Here is an 18,445-nt window from a genome sequence, read left to right on the forward strand (position 1 = left end):
GCAGTTATCGGCATACAATAGTCCATCCTGTCCGGGATAAAGTCGAAACTGGTAAGAAGGATAGAGTGTCCGAAGTCTGAACTTTTAATATAGCTGCGTTGAAAAATAATTCCATTACTAGAGAGGAATCAGCACTAAATAAATTTACCTATTGGGATACAAACGTTTTCCATCAAGCCAAATCTCTTATGGTTCAACGTACATCTAACAAAAATATGTGTCAAGGCCTTTTCATATTAAACTAACGTTATGCATAATACGTAAGCAAAATTAATTCTAAACTGGAGGCTATTATTATTATCATTTTAATGTGTATAACTGAAACTTCAATATTATCTTATCTTTGAGTTAAGCTGGCTCGAGGTCAGGTATAATAAAAACACAAGAAGTTCTTGTTTAACCGATATTTTAATTTAATTTAATTTAATTTATTTGGATTAAAGTCGACACAGACACAATGCGGTCGACTACTAAGATATATAAAACATAAAATTAATGTTACAATTAAAGATAATTAAATTCAACCATACATATGAAAGAAAGTACAAAATATCAGGCCAGACGTGACAGTATTGAATTATGTAACTCGGAAAACGAACATTCAAAACTGATGCAGTTATACAAGTTGTTATAGTGCGAACACCAGCTTCGCAGTGGATTATTTTTGGCAAAATTTTGCCGGCAAAGTGGTAAATAAAAAGGCACAAAGTGCCTGGACCTTCTACCAGGAACAGCAAAATGTAATCGACTAACAAGATCAGATGAGTCGATCACGCCCATAATGGGCTTGTGAATGGACATTACCCCGAGTAAAGTTCTTCGATTTTCTAAAGTTGGCAGATTTATAAGGAGAAGCCTATTTCTATATGGTGGCAAATGCACATTAGAATCCCAGTTAAGACCACGTAGTGCAAATATAATGAATTGCTTCTGTACTGACTCAATACGCTTTATACAGTTTTGATACCCTGGGCACCAGACACACGAACAATACTCTAAGATTGGTCGTACCAACGATGTGTAGAGGGTCTTAGTCAGATACGGATCATTAAACTCCTTAGCCCATCGCTTTACAAAACCAAGTATACCCGTTGCTTTGCTTACCATTGATGAAATATGCGTATTAAAAGTCAGTTTAGGATCAAAAAGACCGCCTAGATCACTTACGACAGATATACGCTCCAAAGACGTGCTGTTTAACGTATACGATGTCAAACTTGGCTTCACTCGGTGAAATGTCATTAGTTTGCACTTCGAGCAATTCAAAACTAGTAAATTTGCAGTACACCAGCATTGAAATGAGTCCAAGTCTGCCTGAAGAAACTCCACACGGAAAGACTCCGAAGGCAAGTAAGAGTAACAAAGTTTAACATCATCCGCATACATAAGAGTTCGGGAATGTATGAGAATTTGTGGTAAGTCATTTATAAACAAGGTAAAAAGTAACGGACCCAAATGACTACCCTGAGGCACACCAGACGTTACATCAAACAACCTAGAAAGACTGTTTTTAAACAAAACTTTTTGAGTCCGATTCGCGAGATAGCTTTCGAGCCATGCAAGTAAATGCTTCGGAAATCCAAGTAAATCAAGTTTGTAAACTAAAAGCTCATGATTGACAGAGTCAAACGCTTTACTGAAGTCGGTATAGATCACATCCGTTTGCCTATTGTTTAAAAATCCATCCATTACAAAAGAAGTAAACTCTAGCAAGTTGGTAGTAGTTGATCTACGCGGCACAAAACCATGCTGGCAGGCCGATAATATGGAGCTACACATGTGTTGAAGTTGACATGTAATTATTCGCTCAAATGTTTTGGGAATAGCTGAAAGCTTATCTATACCTCTATAGTTCTCGATACTAGACCTACTACTGTGCAAAGGTATAATAAATGATTTATTCCAAATCAATGGAAAAGTGACAGATTCCACAGATAATTGGAATAATTTATGTAGCGGCTCAGATAAGTTAACTGCACAGTATTTGAGTACACAACTAGGAGGACCATCTGGACCCGGAGAAAAAATAGGTTTCAAACCGAGAAGGCTCTGAAGAACAGTATTCTTATCAATTACTGGATTCGGAATGCAATTAAAACTTTCCAAGTTGTAGGAGTGTTGACCGGGTTGAAAACGTTTAGATGAGTAGGTCGACTTGAAGAATTTTGCAAATAATTCCGCAATATCATTATCAGAACTAGCATTCTTGCAAGCAAAAGAAAAGGTAGCTGGAAAACCAGATGTTTTCCTCTTGGAATTAACAAAACTGTAGAACCTTTTCGGATTGTTTCGAATACTTAATATAATACCCCACGTCAGACGGTGCAAGCGTGAAAATAAGTTTTCTCTGAGGACGATTATCGAAGGTAATCGAAATATATCGGTTAAACAAGAACTTCTTGTGTTTTTATTACACCTGACCTCGAGCCAGCTTAACTCAAAGATAAACTAATAAAGGTCACCAAATTAACTTTAATATTATCTAAAACATAACATTATTTTACTAGACTTTAAAATATACTGTTTATCTAATTACATAGTACAAGTAGTTCAAGAAAACCTTGATATAACGATATTATCTGTAGATTCGACAATCATCAAAAAAACTCTAATTCTAGTTATTTTTCAGAGTTCGTTTCAAGAAAATTTAGTTAAATTGAGTTTTTCTTTAAGCCTGATGCATTATATTGAGGTTCTACTGTCCTTCACTAGTTTAAAAAATGTCCTATTTTATTATATCATCCTTGTCTTGTTACCTGGTGCATTATATCGAGGTTCTACTGTCCTTCACTAGTTTAAAAAATTTCCTATTTTATTATATCATCCTTGTCGTTGTTGTGCCAGCCTCAAAACTGCCCAAGTAGTCTGGCGAAATACTGGCTGCATTCTTGTCTCTTGATCTCATCCTCGCACCATTCCCCTTAATCCTCTGATATAGGCTTAGATACATATATTTGAACTATCATCAGCTTTGTCATCCATTTCACTTCCTGCCTTACTTTTGGCACATTTCGGTGGTGTTGTGCCGCGTGAACTTAACATATACGCACGCATGCGCGCCTTATGTTCTAATTCGTTTTGTCGCATGCGCGCATTATGTTCTTCACGCATTTGACTCAGCTTTAATTCTTCATTTTTACGAAAATAACTTAGTTTAAGCTCTTGATGCATAGTTTCAAATCCCAATCTTTGTTCATGTTCGATGCGTGCATGCTCAATCTCTGCTAAATGCGAACGTGTTATTAGATCGAAAATTTGTTTTTTATATTTTTCATCTGTGGGTAAAATTTCGTAGACTATATCATCGGCATTGAGAAGTGCTCTTCTAGTTTCTGCCTCACTATCGTTGTCATTCTCATTTAACATTTCACGTTTTATGTTCTAGAATTAAAGGATAATATAGATTTTTTTTATTTTGGACACAGGACACAGTCCTCACACATGGGCAGCTATTTAAAATAACAATAAAATAAAAAAATTTAAAAAATACAACAGAGTTATATAAATACAAAATACAAAATTCGTAGAGTTAATTATAAAAGCTTCAGCGGCTTATACGCATACATTTAAACATAATGATATGATACGAGTATCTAAGAGTCAACAGAGTAATGGGGGTTGACCGCATTCAGTCTACATATGTACATATTTAAAGTAGTAAGTAGATATTTTTTAATTTCGAATATCGAGTCGCAAACGTCTAATTTTTTGCAATGTTTATTAAAATCCTGTTCAAAGCCACGAAGCGGTTCATGCATTTCAAAGATCGATCTGCAAATAAGTATGTGCAGTTGTTGAAATTAGCTAGACGATCTGACTGGAAGCTTAAACTCATGTTTTAAGCACAGTTGATGGATCGGGTGCGACAGAATAGGAAACTTTTAAATTTTCTAAATGCCATAAAACATCTTCATCGCTGAATTTAGTGAACACAATCTAAATGGATAATTCGAAGACGCCGAACCAGATGTATTAAAAGAACTTTGGGTTGCAAAAAATTTGATTTTTAGTCCTCTTAATATAAGCCCAGACCAATCAACTTTCCAAGACCAATTCGTCTCTTTCACAACCTTAGGACGTTGACCGTGAAGACTGTACGATTCTAGGGGTTCAAGGGATTGTGTAGCGCAATATATAGCTTCTCCACCCCAATTGTCAACCTCAACTTCGAGCGGCGAATCCCGTTTCACTAACAAACGAGGCGACCCAAGCTCCTCATGGAACTTGGGGGTGGAGAGGGAAGGATGGCCTGAAAGTTTAATGTGGCCATATAAATCGTTCCCGGGATGGTCGGACTAGTACCATAATGGTGCTGTGTTACCGGAGCGTAGCGGAGCTGTAGCCGGCAAAGGACCATCACATCGATTACACTCCCCAAAGCCTTCGGGAAGTAACCTTATCGCTACAACAACAACAACAACTGTACGATTCTAAATATAGAGTAAGAGCTGGATGATAAACATCTTCAGGCTATGCAAATGGATCACATCTATAGGCCTAGCAGTTTTAAGTGTCGTGTTAATATTAAATCCAGAGATTTACCATATTTGTTATGAGCAATGATAAAGTCCGGCATCAGCGGGCTCATTTAAGAACTGATAGAAGATATCATGGAAAGAAGCAGGGAGCATTAAATTCGCCAAGCATTATGGCAGAATCCGAAAACCTAGCCATAGAAACAACTGATGGTCCTGAATGTTCCAAGTATATAAAAACATCAGATTAGGGTGGTATATAGTCTGCTACAAAATATTTAATCATTGATTTGGTGTTCAACCCCCTAAAGTTCTAATAAAAAACAGTTAAAGAAGTATTAACTGAATTATAAGTACTATTTGAATAAGATGTAGGAATATTTAATATTGAAATAGTGTTAAAACAGCGGCTTCAGTCATTGCTCTGTCACTGGGGGCAGTTTTTTGAACAAACTTGGGGGCGGACTTTCACATAATTTGGTTATACCTCTAACGCTGGAACTCGGATTTGAAAGTTAACTCTCCTTATCTAATCCATTCGCGACATCTTTGTTTTACCAGTTTATGGCATGATATAAATATTTGCATACCTGTAGACATATCAGTTGTCTGCACAGAAAGTTTGAACGAGCTCACATGAAACCATTTGAGTTGAACAGAAACATGAAGAAGTGTAGTTGCTTTATTTTTACTGTTCGGTCTCTTGCTTTTTAATGATTGCTTGCTGGATGGTGTTCTCTGGAGTGGGTAAAATTCAAACTCTCTGCCTTTGGTAGCGGAAGTTTCAGCGTCAATTGGTTTAGGTAATAGCAGTAGTTTGTATTGTTATTAGCAACAACAGTTACCGCAGTTTTTTGCATAGAATCATCACGACCACTGTCAGCTTCATTCAAGTTGTTGTTGGATGATGATGTTAGCTGATCGCCCATAGTTTCGATTTGCTTAAACAACATATTGATTTCAAACGCTTTTAAAGTCAAATCGAACACGGATATTTGGTTCACAATGACCCATTCAAGTACTTTAGCAAGCTTCTCGGGCTCATCGACACACTCTTCGCAAAGATAAATTATGTAAGTGATTACTTTCCTTCAATAATTTTGGTCAGATTTGAAGCTTATAAACTACGCCCGATGAATGCTTGAATATTGCATTTGCAGCAAAAGTCGACCATTTTACAAAATTGTATAGCAAAGAACAAGTTAGATCAATAAAAATAAGGTACAAATTTGAAGCGCGCTAATAACTCGTATAAACACAACGAAAATTGCAACAAGATATGGTAACACGATTTTAAAATTTTTTCAAAATACCGGCCTTTTGTTAATAAGGGTCCTTCCGAGATGACCGTGTTTGTGCAGATATCCACGGACCCAGATTTGATAGATATCGAATTTACCCTTTTCCCTAACCCGAGGCGATTTTGCGCCTACTGGGTGGTGTGCAGTTAGAGATTTCCGATCTTATTCTAAAGGAACTTCCTGAATACCTGCCCACCCCCGGGAGTAATGGCGGACAGGCTCTCCCTCTTTCAATAATTTAAGGTCATCGTCAGATTAGGCGTTCAACCAGCTCCAAACCATCTTGCTTTCACGGCAATAAGGCCTGTGACTGCACTGTGCCCATCTAGTCTTAGCCTTTTAGTGACATGGATAAAGATCATTTCACTTGTGCAGTATTGGCTAGGAGTTATCCAGATGGGAACATCTTTATAGGATCTGCGAGGATACCGTGATATACACTTGTAGGGTTAAATACCTACGTAGTTATTTCACCACACTGGCAACTATGAAGAAATGCATGCCTGTCTATGCAATATCATTCTGACAGGGTTCTCTGACATTTTATTCGGAATAATAATTTGAAGTAACGACAGTGTTCTAAGAAATACATTTTGCAGACTTCATAAAGCCGGAATCATTGGTGCCGTATGTCGTATCGCTGTATCCGTATCCCTAACGTAATCAGCTGTTTATCGTTACGACGGTAAACCAAAACCCAGTTGGTTGGCTACGATACGGTTACGACCTTAGCGGCACCAATAATCGATTGCATTGATTCTCATAAGGTTGGTCGAATCAGCTGTTAAAAGGTTACCGATACGGTTACCGAAAGCTTATAGCTGGAGACATTGGTGCTTTATCGGTAACCGTATCGGTAACCTTTTAACAGCTGATTCGACCAACCTTATGAGAATCAATGCAATCGATTATTGGTGCCGCTAAAGCCGTAACCGTATCGTAGCCAACCAATTGGGTTTTGGTTTACCGTCGTAACGATAAACAGCTGATTACGTTAGGGATACGGATACAGCGATACGACATACGGCACCAATGACTCCGGCTTAAAGCTGGAGACATTGGTGCTTTATCGGTAACCGTATCGGTAACCTTTTAACAGCTGATTCGACCAAACTTATGAGAATCAATGCAATCGATTATTGGTGCCGCTAAGGTCGTAACCGTATCGTAGCCAACCAATTGGGTTCTGGTCTACCGCCGTAACGATAAACAGCTGATTACGTTAGGGATACGGATACAGCGATACGACATACGGCACCAATGACTCCGGCTTAATTTTCTCCAATCTTGTACTAATAAATACATTTTAATAAAGCTAAATCAAAATATAAGGGGGACCCATGAAAGCATATAAACTTATAAGGTGTAAAATTATATCCATTTACACACGCTGTTATATGAACGCACCTAGTAATATTCTTGATAAACTTAATTGTTTATCAGCTGTATTATTGGCAAAAAAAATTTTTTGATTGTTTATACAAATTAAAAAATGCCAAGATTAAGTGAAAAATTAAAACTAAAACGTCTTTACTAAGATATACTTGTAAATGACTTTCTGATGTTGGAGATTTCTTATGAAAATGGCGTGCTGTAATGTCTGCAAGGTTGCATTCCTTTGAGTTTACCGCGTTTACACAATGAAATGTGCACGTAAATTTATACAAATTGCGTAAATGATTTTTCATACAAAGTTTGACAGCTCGTTTACGCACTAGATAAATTTATACTTTTACACGCTTTATAGGGCATTTATAAGGTCACATGAGTCCCCCTATAGTTAAAAATAGGGGGACTCATTAAAGCATATACATTTATAAGGTGTAAAATTATATCCATTTACACACGCTGTTATATGAACACACCTAGTAATATTATTGATAAACTTAATTGTCGATCAGCTGTGTTATTACCAAAAAAAGTTTTTGATTGTTATACAAATTAAAAAATGCCAAGATTAAGTGAAAAATCAAAACTAAAAAGTCTTTACTAAGATATTCTTGTAAATGGATTGCTGATGGTGGAGATTTCTGATGAAAATGACGGCTGTTATGTTTGCAAGGTTGCATTCCTTTAAGTTTATCGCGTTTACACCATGAAATGTGCGCGTAAATTTATACAAATTATGTAAATGATGTTTCATACAAAATTTGACAGTTCGTTTACGCACTAGATAAATTTATACGTTTACACTCTTTATAAGGCATTTATAAGGTTAAATGAGTCCCCCTAATATCTATAACTGGTGACCCCGTAATTGGACAAGGATCATAGTGTACAAGTACAAGTGTGTTGACTTATCTGTCAAGCATTCTGACAGGCACTCGCTGGATTCGGAATGACAGCGAATTCAAAATGGATACCATTACCGAATGCTCCGAATGATTGAAAAATTGAAAAAGTCCATACGATTGGTAGTCAAAAATGTTGTCGTTGAGACTAAAAATGCGACTCTAGACCTGAGATTTCCATCAGGTGAGCGAGGCTGTTTGTAGTTTTGACGTTTATCGCTTAGTGAACACACTTGGTATAGGTACACTATGACAAGGATGACTAATGAAGGAGAAGAGAGGTTTATGGACGCTGAAAGTATTGTAACGAATTTACTTGCAATTCCGCTTATTTCAAATCTTCTACTAAGGTTCGAATCACTAAACTGTTGAATAAATAACTGCAATATTGAATAATGGAAAAATGGCCTTTATTAAAGTAATTCACAATAAATACTACACGGTCGTCGCCGAAATCGATTCGGCAATACTTTCACACGCAAGTGATATAATCGCATTACCACCTGCAACTGGCAAATACGAAGCATTGAAAGAAAGATTGTTGTCCGAGTTTGGTGAGTCTACTGAAAAACGACTTAAACGTCTCTTCGAGTCATGTGAGTTAAACGATAAGAAACGGACCGCGTTATTACGCGAAATGAAGGATCTGGCACACCAACGCTTAGGCAAAGATATTTTGAAGTCATTGTGGTTACGGCGTTTACCCACGCAGGTACAACAAATTTTGATAACACATGAAGAGGATGTCGAATCACCAGCGAAAAGAGCAGACAGCATAATGGAGGTAACAACGTCAAACTTAGTCAACACTGTCGAGACAGCAAACAGCATCACTGAAGGTAGCACTATCGCGGACCTTATATGTAGATTAGACCGATTAGAGAAGAGTAATCGGCGACGAACCCAGCGCTCGGTGCCAAATACCACTGGGCGCAATCACGCAGCGCAAGCAAACGGTAACGATATTTGTTGGTACCACCGCACATTTGGCGAACAGGCCACCAGGGTCCGCCAACCTTGCACTTACGTTAGAAATCGCGCGGAAAACTAATTAGCCCTCCGTTTAAGGCGGCCGACACGGAGGCTGACACAAATACCAGCCGCTTATACATAAAAGACAAAACTTTAGACCTTAAATTTTTAATAGACACCGGAGCTGAGGTTTCGGTGATCCCCAAACCCCGAAACGCTGTAGAACAACCGTCCCCATTGAAACTAATAGCAGCAAACAACACGCAAATTAACACGTACGGCAAAAAGAGTTTAACAATAGATTTAGGGTTAAGTCGGAATTTCACATAGTTTTTTATAATAGCCGACGTATCGTACCCTATTATAGGCGCTGATTTTTTACAAGAATACAACATTGTAGTAGACATGAAGAATAGGGCTATCATCAATCGATCGACCAACATCCGAGCAATCTGCGAAATAACAAAACCGCCACGCGGAATAATCGCGTTGAAAGCGACCAACATTTTTCAAGAAATAGTAACACGTTACGATAACCTTACAAAAGAGCCGAAGAGAACCGGAAGCGCGTTAACACACGTACAGCACCACATAGAAACGAAAGGCGCGCCAGTAGTACAGAAAGCGCGGAGATTATCACCCGGAAAATTGGAAATAGCAAAAAAAGAATTCGACTATCTAATGGCCAAGGGCATATGTCAACGCTCGAAAAGCCAATGGGCTAGCCCGCTGCACATGGTGCAGAAATCCAATGGATCCTGACGTCCATGTGGGGATTAAAGGCAGCTGAATGCAAAAGCAATTCCTGATAAGTATCCTATACGACATATACAGGATTTTGTAAGCGATTTACATGGACGAACATTTTTTTCAGTTATCGTTGCGAAAAAGCATATCATCAGATTCCTGTGCACCCCGCAGATGTACCAAAGACGGCAATAGTGACACCGTTCGAACTTTTTGAGTTCAAATATATGAACTTTGGACTCAGAAACGCCGGCCAGGCTTTCCAACGAGTTATGGGTGAGACGTTGGCCGAACTAGATTTCGCTTTCCCCAATTTTGACGACATGTTGGTAGCTTCTACGACGGCTGAAGATCACGCTGCCCACTTACAACAGCTTTTCGACCGTTATCACGAAAGAGGTCTCATAATTAACATTTCGGAATGCCAGATCGCCCAATCGGAGGTAGAGTTCCTAGGCCACCACGTGTCATAACCCACGTGGTATAACCCCTCTACCCCGTAAGGTCAAAGCGATCCTCGACTTCGAGAAACCAGCAGAAGTTCAGGAACTACGGCGTTTTCTTGGGGCCATTAACTTTTACAGACCATTCTTACCGCACGCCGCAGAGATAGAAGCACCTCTACACAAGAAGATGGGGCCCTGCAAGAAGTGCGACAAAACAAAACTTAACTAGAGTCCGAAAGTGCATTCGAGGAGCTTAAAGGGCAGCTAGCAAAAAAGGCACTCATATCTTTTCCAGTGAAAGGCGCCACCATAGCTATAATGACCGACGCTTCAAATATCGCAATGGGTGCCGCTCTTCAACAATTAGCCAACGGCGCATGGAGTCCACTGGGGTTTTTCTCCCAAAAGTTCACCCCAACAGAGAAAACATACACCATGTATGACCGCGAACTACTGGCCATAAACAGGGTGATTCGCCATTTTCGATACTTCTTGGAGGGGACCGAATTCATAATTTTTACGGATCTCAAACCTCTTTTACTTGCCTTCGAACAAAAGTGGGAGAGACTTTCACGGCGGAAAACGCGTCAGTTGAACTTTATAAGCCAATTTTCGACCAATATCAAGCATATAAGTGGGCCGATAACCTGGTGGCAGATATGTTATCGAGAATTGAGACATTTTCCGCACCTTCATCATTGGATTTGCAGTTACTACACGACGAGCAGCAGAGTAGCGAGGAATTGCAGAAATTAATGACAGACGGTAATACTTCGTTACACCTGGTGAAATATAACACCTGAAAACATATAGATAGTCTGCGAGGACTCACCCACAACCATACGTCCGTACGTCCGCAAAACTCTACGTCAAACGCTATTCGATGCCACTCACGGCCTAGCGCACCCAGGTGCTAGAGCGACCGTTAAATTATTGTCAAAAAACTATATTTGGAAAGGAATGAGTTCAGATTTGCGAGCCCGTGTACGGAGCTGCCCCGCATGCCAGCGCTGCAAGGTTACACGGCATACAAAAAGTGAGTTAGAGACATTCGCTGTTCCCAACAAGCGCTTTGAACACATTAACGTGGATATCGTCGGTCCGTTCCCTGCATCACGGGGATATGCATACTGTTTAACCTGCGTCGATAAATTCTCAAGATGGATTGAAGTTTTCCCATGACAGACATAACCGCCGAGACCGTCGCCAAGCAACTATTAAACGGTTGGATTAGCAGATTCGGGGTACCTAAGTTCATCACCACCGATCAGGGCATACAATTCGAGAGTAGCCTTTTTAGAGAGCTGACTAAATTATTGGGTGCCAGGCACATACACACCACCAGTTATCACTCACAGGCGAACGGGTTGGTAGAGCGATGTCATGAAGCCAATACGAACTGGCTAGACATTTTACCACTTGTACTCCTCGGGTTGAGAACGGCTATAAAAGAAGAAAACGGTGTGTCCCGCGATTTTTCGACATTTCAACAGAAATGCATGCAGACGATCACAGTTTTTTACAAATTAAATTTTTTAATGAGGCGAGAATACTCCCCATCAGGGAGTGAAATGAGATGCTGACCAAACAGTTCCTGTTGAATACCCAGAAACCTGAGCATCCCAACAGACATCTGATTGATAAACCAGCACCGCTTAGGGGCTTAAGGAGTCATCTCCGTAAGCATTTTGAGGAAATACGGCACCTGAGAACCCAGCCGTATGAAGCGGAAAAACACAAGCAGGTCCTTGGTGAACTCCATAAACAGGCGTCGGACCTTTATGCCGGGAATTGCCCGTTGAATCCAGTACTCAAAGAAAAGTATCAAAAACTCGCGGAAGAGGAACGCATACTCCCAGGGAAACGCGTGTCACTCTTGCTCAACTTCGTTCTGGATACTGTAACAGGTTAAACTCTTACCTATCCAGAATCAACCCCGACATACAAAATGTATGCCCCGCTTGCAATGTGTCCCCACATGACACCAACCATCTCTTTAATTGTAATGTGGAACCAACGCCTGTAACACCCCTTTCCTTATGGTCCACTCCTGTTGAAACAGCAAGTTTCCTTGGACTCCCGTTAGAGGATATTGATGACAATTTGTAATCGGTCGCGGCTGTTAGGTGGGGCGAAGCATTGCTAGAACAACAACAACAACATCACCGTTTTTGACCAAAACTCAAACAGCACTTTGAGGAACTGCTGCCAACCCAGAGTTCACAACATGGGAAGGAGGCAGTATACGTACCGAAAGATCTTCGTTTTTGTAGCCACGTATTTCTACGTGACGATACCATGCGCAAGCCCCTCAAAGCACCTTATGATGGACCTTTTGCTGTTTTAAACAGATACCCGAAGACTTACACCATTCTCATCGGAACCAAGCCAGTGACGGTATCGATTGACAGGCTTAATCCCACTTACTTCCCGAGGGAAGAAGCGTTATATATTCAGCGTGAGACAACAGCGTTTCAACAACTACCTTACGATGATTAAGGAAGGGGGGTGGTGTAGGGTTAAATACTTACGTAGTTATTTCACCACACTGGCAACTACGAAGAAATGCATGCGGGATTCAAGGGGTTGTGTAGCGCAATATATAGCTTCTCCAACCCAATTGTCAACCTCACCTTCGAGCGGCGAATCCCGTTTCACTAACAGACGAGGCTCTGGCGACCCCAAGCTCCTAATGGAACTTGGGGGTGGGGAGGGAGGGATGGCCTGAAGGTTCAATGTGGCCGTATAAATCGTTCCCGAGATGATCGGGCCAGCACCTTAATGGTGCTGTGTTACCGGAGCGTATCGGATCTGTATCCGACAAAGGACCATCACATCGATAACACTCCCCAAAGCCTTCGGGGAGCAACCTTATCGCTACAACAACAACAACAAGAAATGCATGCCTGTCTATGCAATGTCATTCCGACAGGGTTCGCTGACATTTTATTCGGAATAATAATTTGAAGTAACGACAGCGTTCTAAGAAATACATTTTGCAGACTTGATAATTTTCTCCAATCGTCATCAGTGCTCCAATCTTGTACTAATATATACATTTTAATAAAGCTATATCAAAATATAGATAACAATATCTATACACTTTTAATTGATGACAATTTGTGAGGGGTCGCATTTATTGGATGGGGCGAAGCACTGCTACAACAACAACAACCTCGAAGTTTTACTTCCAGGAAATCACTGTTATTTAGATATCATTAAGCCAAAATAAGTTTTAAATTTTAATTTACCAACTATAAAATAACTTACGTTTAAATTCTTTGACTTTTTCGGCTTAACTTCAACATCACCGTTCAAGTTCAAATCTGGGTTTTGCACCTTTTTCTTTTGCAACATCTTTTTTCTTTGCTTCGTAGGCATATTCGTTGGTAAATTTTGTTGCTTTTGTGCAAAATCTGGTTGTGATCCAGCTGACTGCGGCGGTGATGGTAAAGCCAATGTTGATGCCTGCAACGTATCCTCACTGGTATGGGTTGTTGATACGGGTAATGCCGCTAATGGCGTATCTTCATCGCTAATACTTAGTAGTTCTTTTTTAATTAAAATGCCGTTGCTACGAACATGTGGACGTACATTAATCGATACTTCTTTTTGCATTTTTTCCATAAATTCGATCATACTAAATCCTTCTAATGTGCCAGCATTGGAAGAATTCTTTTGTTGATATTCTCGTTTGGCCGAATTTTTCATACTACGCCATTGTACTTGTATTTGTTCCAGTGAACGGTGACACAAATTTTGTAAATTAAACCTAAAACAATAAAAGGGTTAGTTTTATGACCTGAGGTTTCAAATTTTAAAAATATATTACTGTTTGGTTATTTGCATCCAAGCCAATCGTTTAGCTTTAATACTTTTTGTATCCACATTCCGATTTTCAACATATTCTACTCTTGGCTTAATAACCTCAACTAAGAGACTCTGTAGAATGTAAAGTTTTAATCTAACTATATGTGCATGTGTTTATAATAATTCAAACTAGCAGATTCACTCACTCGTTCTGCCTCTTCCCAGTTGGTCGAACGTTTTTTTCTAATCCCTTTTTTCTTGCCGGCACCACCCAATTCTCCATCTTCACCTCTACACTCTTGGTACTTGCCGCCATCCCTTTGCGTTACTATTGGTCGTGAAGACTGTAAATTCGTTTCTTCGTCCGACTCCTCTGTATCTATTGGAATTTCTCGTTCTGATGCTGGCGGCACCTTTACCTTCAGTGTTCCTAAATTTCCGTTCACCGCTCCTAACTTCATTTTACCACGATTTCTTATATTTATTATCAGTCCCGATTAAGTGCAATAGTCTATTTTTAATTTGTTAAAAGTTTTCTTATAAAATTTTACTTTTCAGCGAAAAATTTTCTTATTGAATGTTTGTTTATACTCATCAAATGTAAAATGTCCAATTGGACGTGAGTACTATGATTTTGATCGGAGTTGGCAGCACTATAATTTCTTACTACAGGCTGCTAAAGAAACAATGCAGAATAAAATTAAGGGCCAATTAATGGCTACATACCCATAAAACCATAACCAGATAAACAGCTGATGCCTTATGGAAATCAATGTAATCGATTAATGGTGCCATACCATAACGCTAACGCCATAACCATACCATAGCCAACCAATTGGTTTTTGGTTTCTTGTCATATGCATAACCTAAAAATATTTTTGGTTGGTGAATTTAATAAATTTTTGTAGATTTTATTCATTGTTTTGGATACGTTCATGTACCGCACTCTTGGAGAACTGCACGTGTAGCTTTTCTACCAAAGACGGGGAAGATCGGTCACGTGTATCCCAAAGACTATAGACCCATTAGCTTAACATCATTTCTGCTCAAAACCTTTGAGAGGCTGATAGATGTGTACATAAAGTCCAACGTTAATGAAAAGCTGCTCTCCACAACACAGCATGCGTGCACCAAAGGCAAGTCGGTAGACACCGCATTGCATAGGTTGGTAATAAGCATAGAGCAATCCCAGGAATATAAGGAGTATGCTCTAGGAGTCTTCTTGGACATTTCCGGGGCTTTCAATAATGTTGCAAGATGGGCGATTATGGATGGTCTTAATTACATTAAAGTACATCCTGCCTTAATCAGATGGATCGGCTCCATGTTAAATTGCAGAAAGATTACATCACAATGGGGATTGTACGAGGCCACGAAATCAGTGGACAGTGGCACGCCGCAGGGAGGGGTGCTATCACCTCTGCTGTGGACGCTGGTCATCAACCAACTACTCAGGCAATTCGATGAGGGACCCGTAAAACTGACGGCAATTATCATAAGTGGAAAGTGCCTTCCAACGATTAGTCCTTTGATGGATCGGGCGCTTCGGGATATTCATACCTGGACATCTAATGTCGGGTTGACAGTCAATGCGGAGAAGACGGATATGGTCTTGTTTACAAAGAGGTACAAGGTCCCAAATTGGACCAGGCCTAAGTTAGGAGGGGTGACCTTACAGGAGATACCTTGCACAAAATATCTAGGAATCATCCTAGACAGTAAGCTATCATGGAAGCTCAACGTGGAGGAGAAGGTCAAGAAGGCCTCAAAGGCACTCTATGCATGTAAAAGAATGCTGGGGTGTACGTGGGGCCTATCGCCCTTTCTCATTGGGTTTTTACAGCGATTGTTAGCCCTATTCTATACTATGGAGTTCTTGTTTGGTGGAAAGCCACACAAAAAACAACATACCTAAAAAAATTAGAAGGGATATGCAGACTATCGATGCTTAGCATTACGGGGGCCCTGAAACAACCCCGACGGCTGCACTCTATGCCATTCTGCACATTCCACCTGTAGACCTGGTAGCAAAGAACAAAACATTAACGACCGCAACCAGGCTCGGTGCTTCGGGGCAGCTTGAGCGCCGACCATATAGCCATAGTAGTATAGCGTCATCAATCACAAGACGAACAGGCTACTTCGAGGGAGATCTTAAGGCCACAATAGAGGTGGACGGTTGGCGCAATGGTGCGCAAATGGCGGACGAGGCGATACATTTGTACACCGATGGTTCCAAAGTAGTGGAAAGAGTAGGGTCTGTGGTATACTGCGCTGATCCGGAAATAAGCAGATCCTACAGGCTGCCGGATTACTGTAGTGTTTTCCAAGCGGAAATATTAGCCGTAACCAAAGCAGTAGAAACCCTGGAAGATAATAGCTTAAGCTGCAACCATGTTAACTTTTATATTGACAGTCAAGCAACAATTAAGGCAATAATCTCGCATAGCACAGCATCTAAATGCGTGTTAGAGTGTAAGCAGTCTTTGGAGAGAATCGGGACAGGGACAAGCATACATCTATATTGGGTCCCAGAGCATATGGGAATAGATGGGAATGAAAAAGCGGACGAACTAGCTAAAAAGGGCGCATCCCTTGAAGCTTGCTCCGTAGACGTCCCAATTAGATTGGGAGAAATTAAGCGAAGGCGAGAGGTGTACATGATCGACCAAGCGGAAAAGGCGTGGGTTCAAGCGCGGGGCTGTAAAGTGTCGAAGATTATGTGTAGGTCTTACAACCTTAGACTAACACAGTTGCTTCTATCATTAAAAAGAGAGGACTGTAGACTCATGACGGATATTCTGACTGGACACTGGCTTCTGGTGTCACATGACTTTAAATTAGGCTTGGTCAGTGATAGCAGATGTAGGAAGTGCGGGTTGGAGGAGGAAACGATCGAGGACGTTCTGTGCTCGTGCCCTGCACTTGTCAGGCTAAGTCTCCAGCTATTAGGAGTGATACAGCTGTCAGATCTAGAAGCAGCAAGTGGCTTAAGTCCTAAGAAGCTTCTAGTATTTGCCAAGAGGACGGAGTTATTTTATAACTTAGGTCCTGAATTTTGATAGGGTTTTTCAGTTTGGTCGTTAAAACAAACGTCTGGTCACACTACGGACTCAATCGGTCTATGTGAGGTCCTCATGGACCAGCCAGTTCAACCTAACCTAACCTTGGATACGTTTTGAATAAGGGACTTTTTTTTTTGTGCAATATGTTTGTAATTTTTTGCGTTTTCTTCATTTTTATGAAATTTTGACGATTTTTAGGTTAAGGCACCATTAATCGATCACATTGGAGATGGTTATTGATATGGGTATGGTTACGACTATGGCGTTAGGGTTAAGGAAGTTTAATTAGCCCTTTAGACATTGCCGAGGAAGATTTGTAATGAAAACTTACTTTTGTCAAGGAGAACAGATATACAAGAGGGCGCACTGTAGAGATTCTACATGGTGCTGAAACAGGTTGGTGTTCCTCTAGAAAATCAAGATTAGGAGTTCACCACACGTTTTGTTATTCTGTCTGCACCAGCCTGGTATGTCTATGTCATTTCTTGCTTGTTTTCTTCGTGGCGTGCCATAGCTTCGTTGGTTTATGTTTTCATTTATGTAGTTTGTTTTGGTTAACCAATAAAAAAGTACTGATTGTCCTTGATTTTCTAATTGATCGGTTGATCGTCATTTTGATAACAATTTACAAAGTGAATATTGACATGAAAAAAAAATTATGAAGTAGAGTGGAAATTAAATGTGGTGTAATAATAGCCGTGTTTTTTACATGCGTACACGTTTAGTTTTGCGCGTACAAAAAACGCTTATCCTCGCTTAGATAATGCTTAGGAGACCCATCTAGAGGTTAAATAACTAGCTACAGAACAGGGTGTACCTAAAATCGGAGACACAAACCTCTGGTGGCCATAATGTATATCATATAGATGAATCGGTTGCGATGAATAGCGGATACACACCTTTTTCAGAAGTGATACATATAATTAGTGCTGAGGTGAAACATAAACACATATTTCAGTTACACCTGAGTGTAATGCATGTTGAAGTTTAGTAGTACTAATTTTGTACGCAGCAATTTCAGAGGGGTATTTAAATTTTGACGCTTAGCAGATGTAAAAAAAACAGGGCTACAAATTGGATATATGGATAAACCGCCTCGAAAGTCGAAGCGGTCCGGTTCAGTGGTTCGAACCACTCAGGCAAAACTTGAACTGGTTCATGTACCGGTTTGCGGCTACCTCTGAAAAGCCGAACCGGTTCGGTCTAGTGGTTCAAACGTTTAATACTAAGTGTTGATAGCATACAAAATTTGAAATTCGTCACTTGGGATCTGTGTGCAACCAACCATCGATATGTACGTACTACAATTAAAATTCAGTTACTGAGATTAAATCCATG

General features: G+C 40.1%; 2 protein-coding genes across 2 annotated transcripts in view; both read right to left on the reverse strand.

Annotated features, from left to right (window-relative positions):
- The window catches only part of tor (tyrosine protein kinase receptor torso), a 435,792-nt gene extending 432,896 nt beyond the window's left edge, over positions 1-2,896 (reverse strand). Inside the window, exon 1 of the mRNA XM_067775610.1 lies at positions 2,757-2,896. The gene's annotated coding sequence lies outside the window, so the exon portion shown is untranslated. The remainder of the gene's footprint in view (positions 1-2,756) is intronic.
- A 27-nt stretch (positions 2,897-2,923) lies between these two features.
- LOC137245258 (uncharacterized) lies at positions 2,924-14,632 on the reverse strand. Its single transcript, XM_067775619.1, has 4 exons — positions 14,249-14,632; positions 14,065-14,174; positions 13,503-14,004; positions 2,924-3,381 (listed from the first exon to the last, which is right to left on the reverse strand). Exons 1-4 carry the CDS (start codon positions 14,501-14,503, stop codon positions 2,941-2,943), a joined length of 1,308 nt encoding a protein of 435 aa, XP_067631720.1. The 5' UTR covers positions 14,504-14,632; the 3' UTR covers positions 2,924-2,940.
- Between the last annotated feature and the right edge of the window lie 3,813 nt (positions 14,633-18,445).

The sequence above is a fragment of the Eurosta solidaginis genome, chromosome 3 (genome assembly GCF_040869045.1).
Source record: "Eurosta solidaginis isolate ZX-2024a chromosome 3, ASM4086904v1, whole genome shotgun sequence".
In the NCBI taxonomy this organism is placed as follows: Eukaryota; Metazoa; Arthropoda; class Insecta; order Diptera; family Tephritidae; genus Eurosta; species Eurosta solidaginis.

Bases quoted from the DNA above. Each gene is read 5' to 3' on its own strand.
- LOC137245258 (XM_067775619.1), bottom strand. From the start codon at position 14,503: ATGAAGTTAGGAGCGGTGAACGGAAATTTAGGAACACTGAAGGTAAAG. The intron at 14,005-14,064 runs GTAATATATTTT...TTATTGTTTTAG, and splicing joins TGGATGCAAATAACCAAACA to GTTTAATTTACAAAATTTGT. The intron at 3,382-13,502 runs GTAAGTTATTTT...CTTTAATTCTAG, and splicing joins AAAAGTCAAAGAATTTAAAC to AACATAAAACGTGAAATGTT.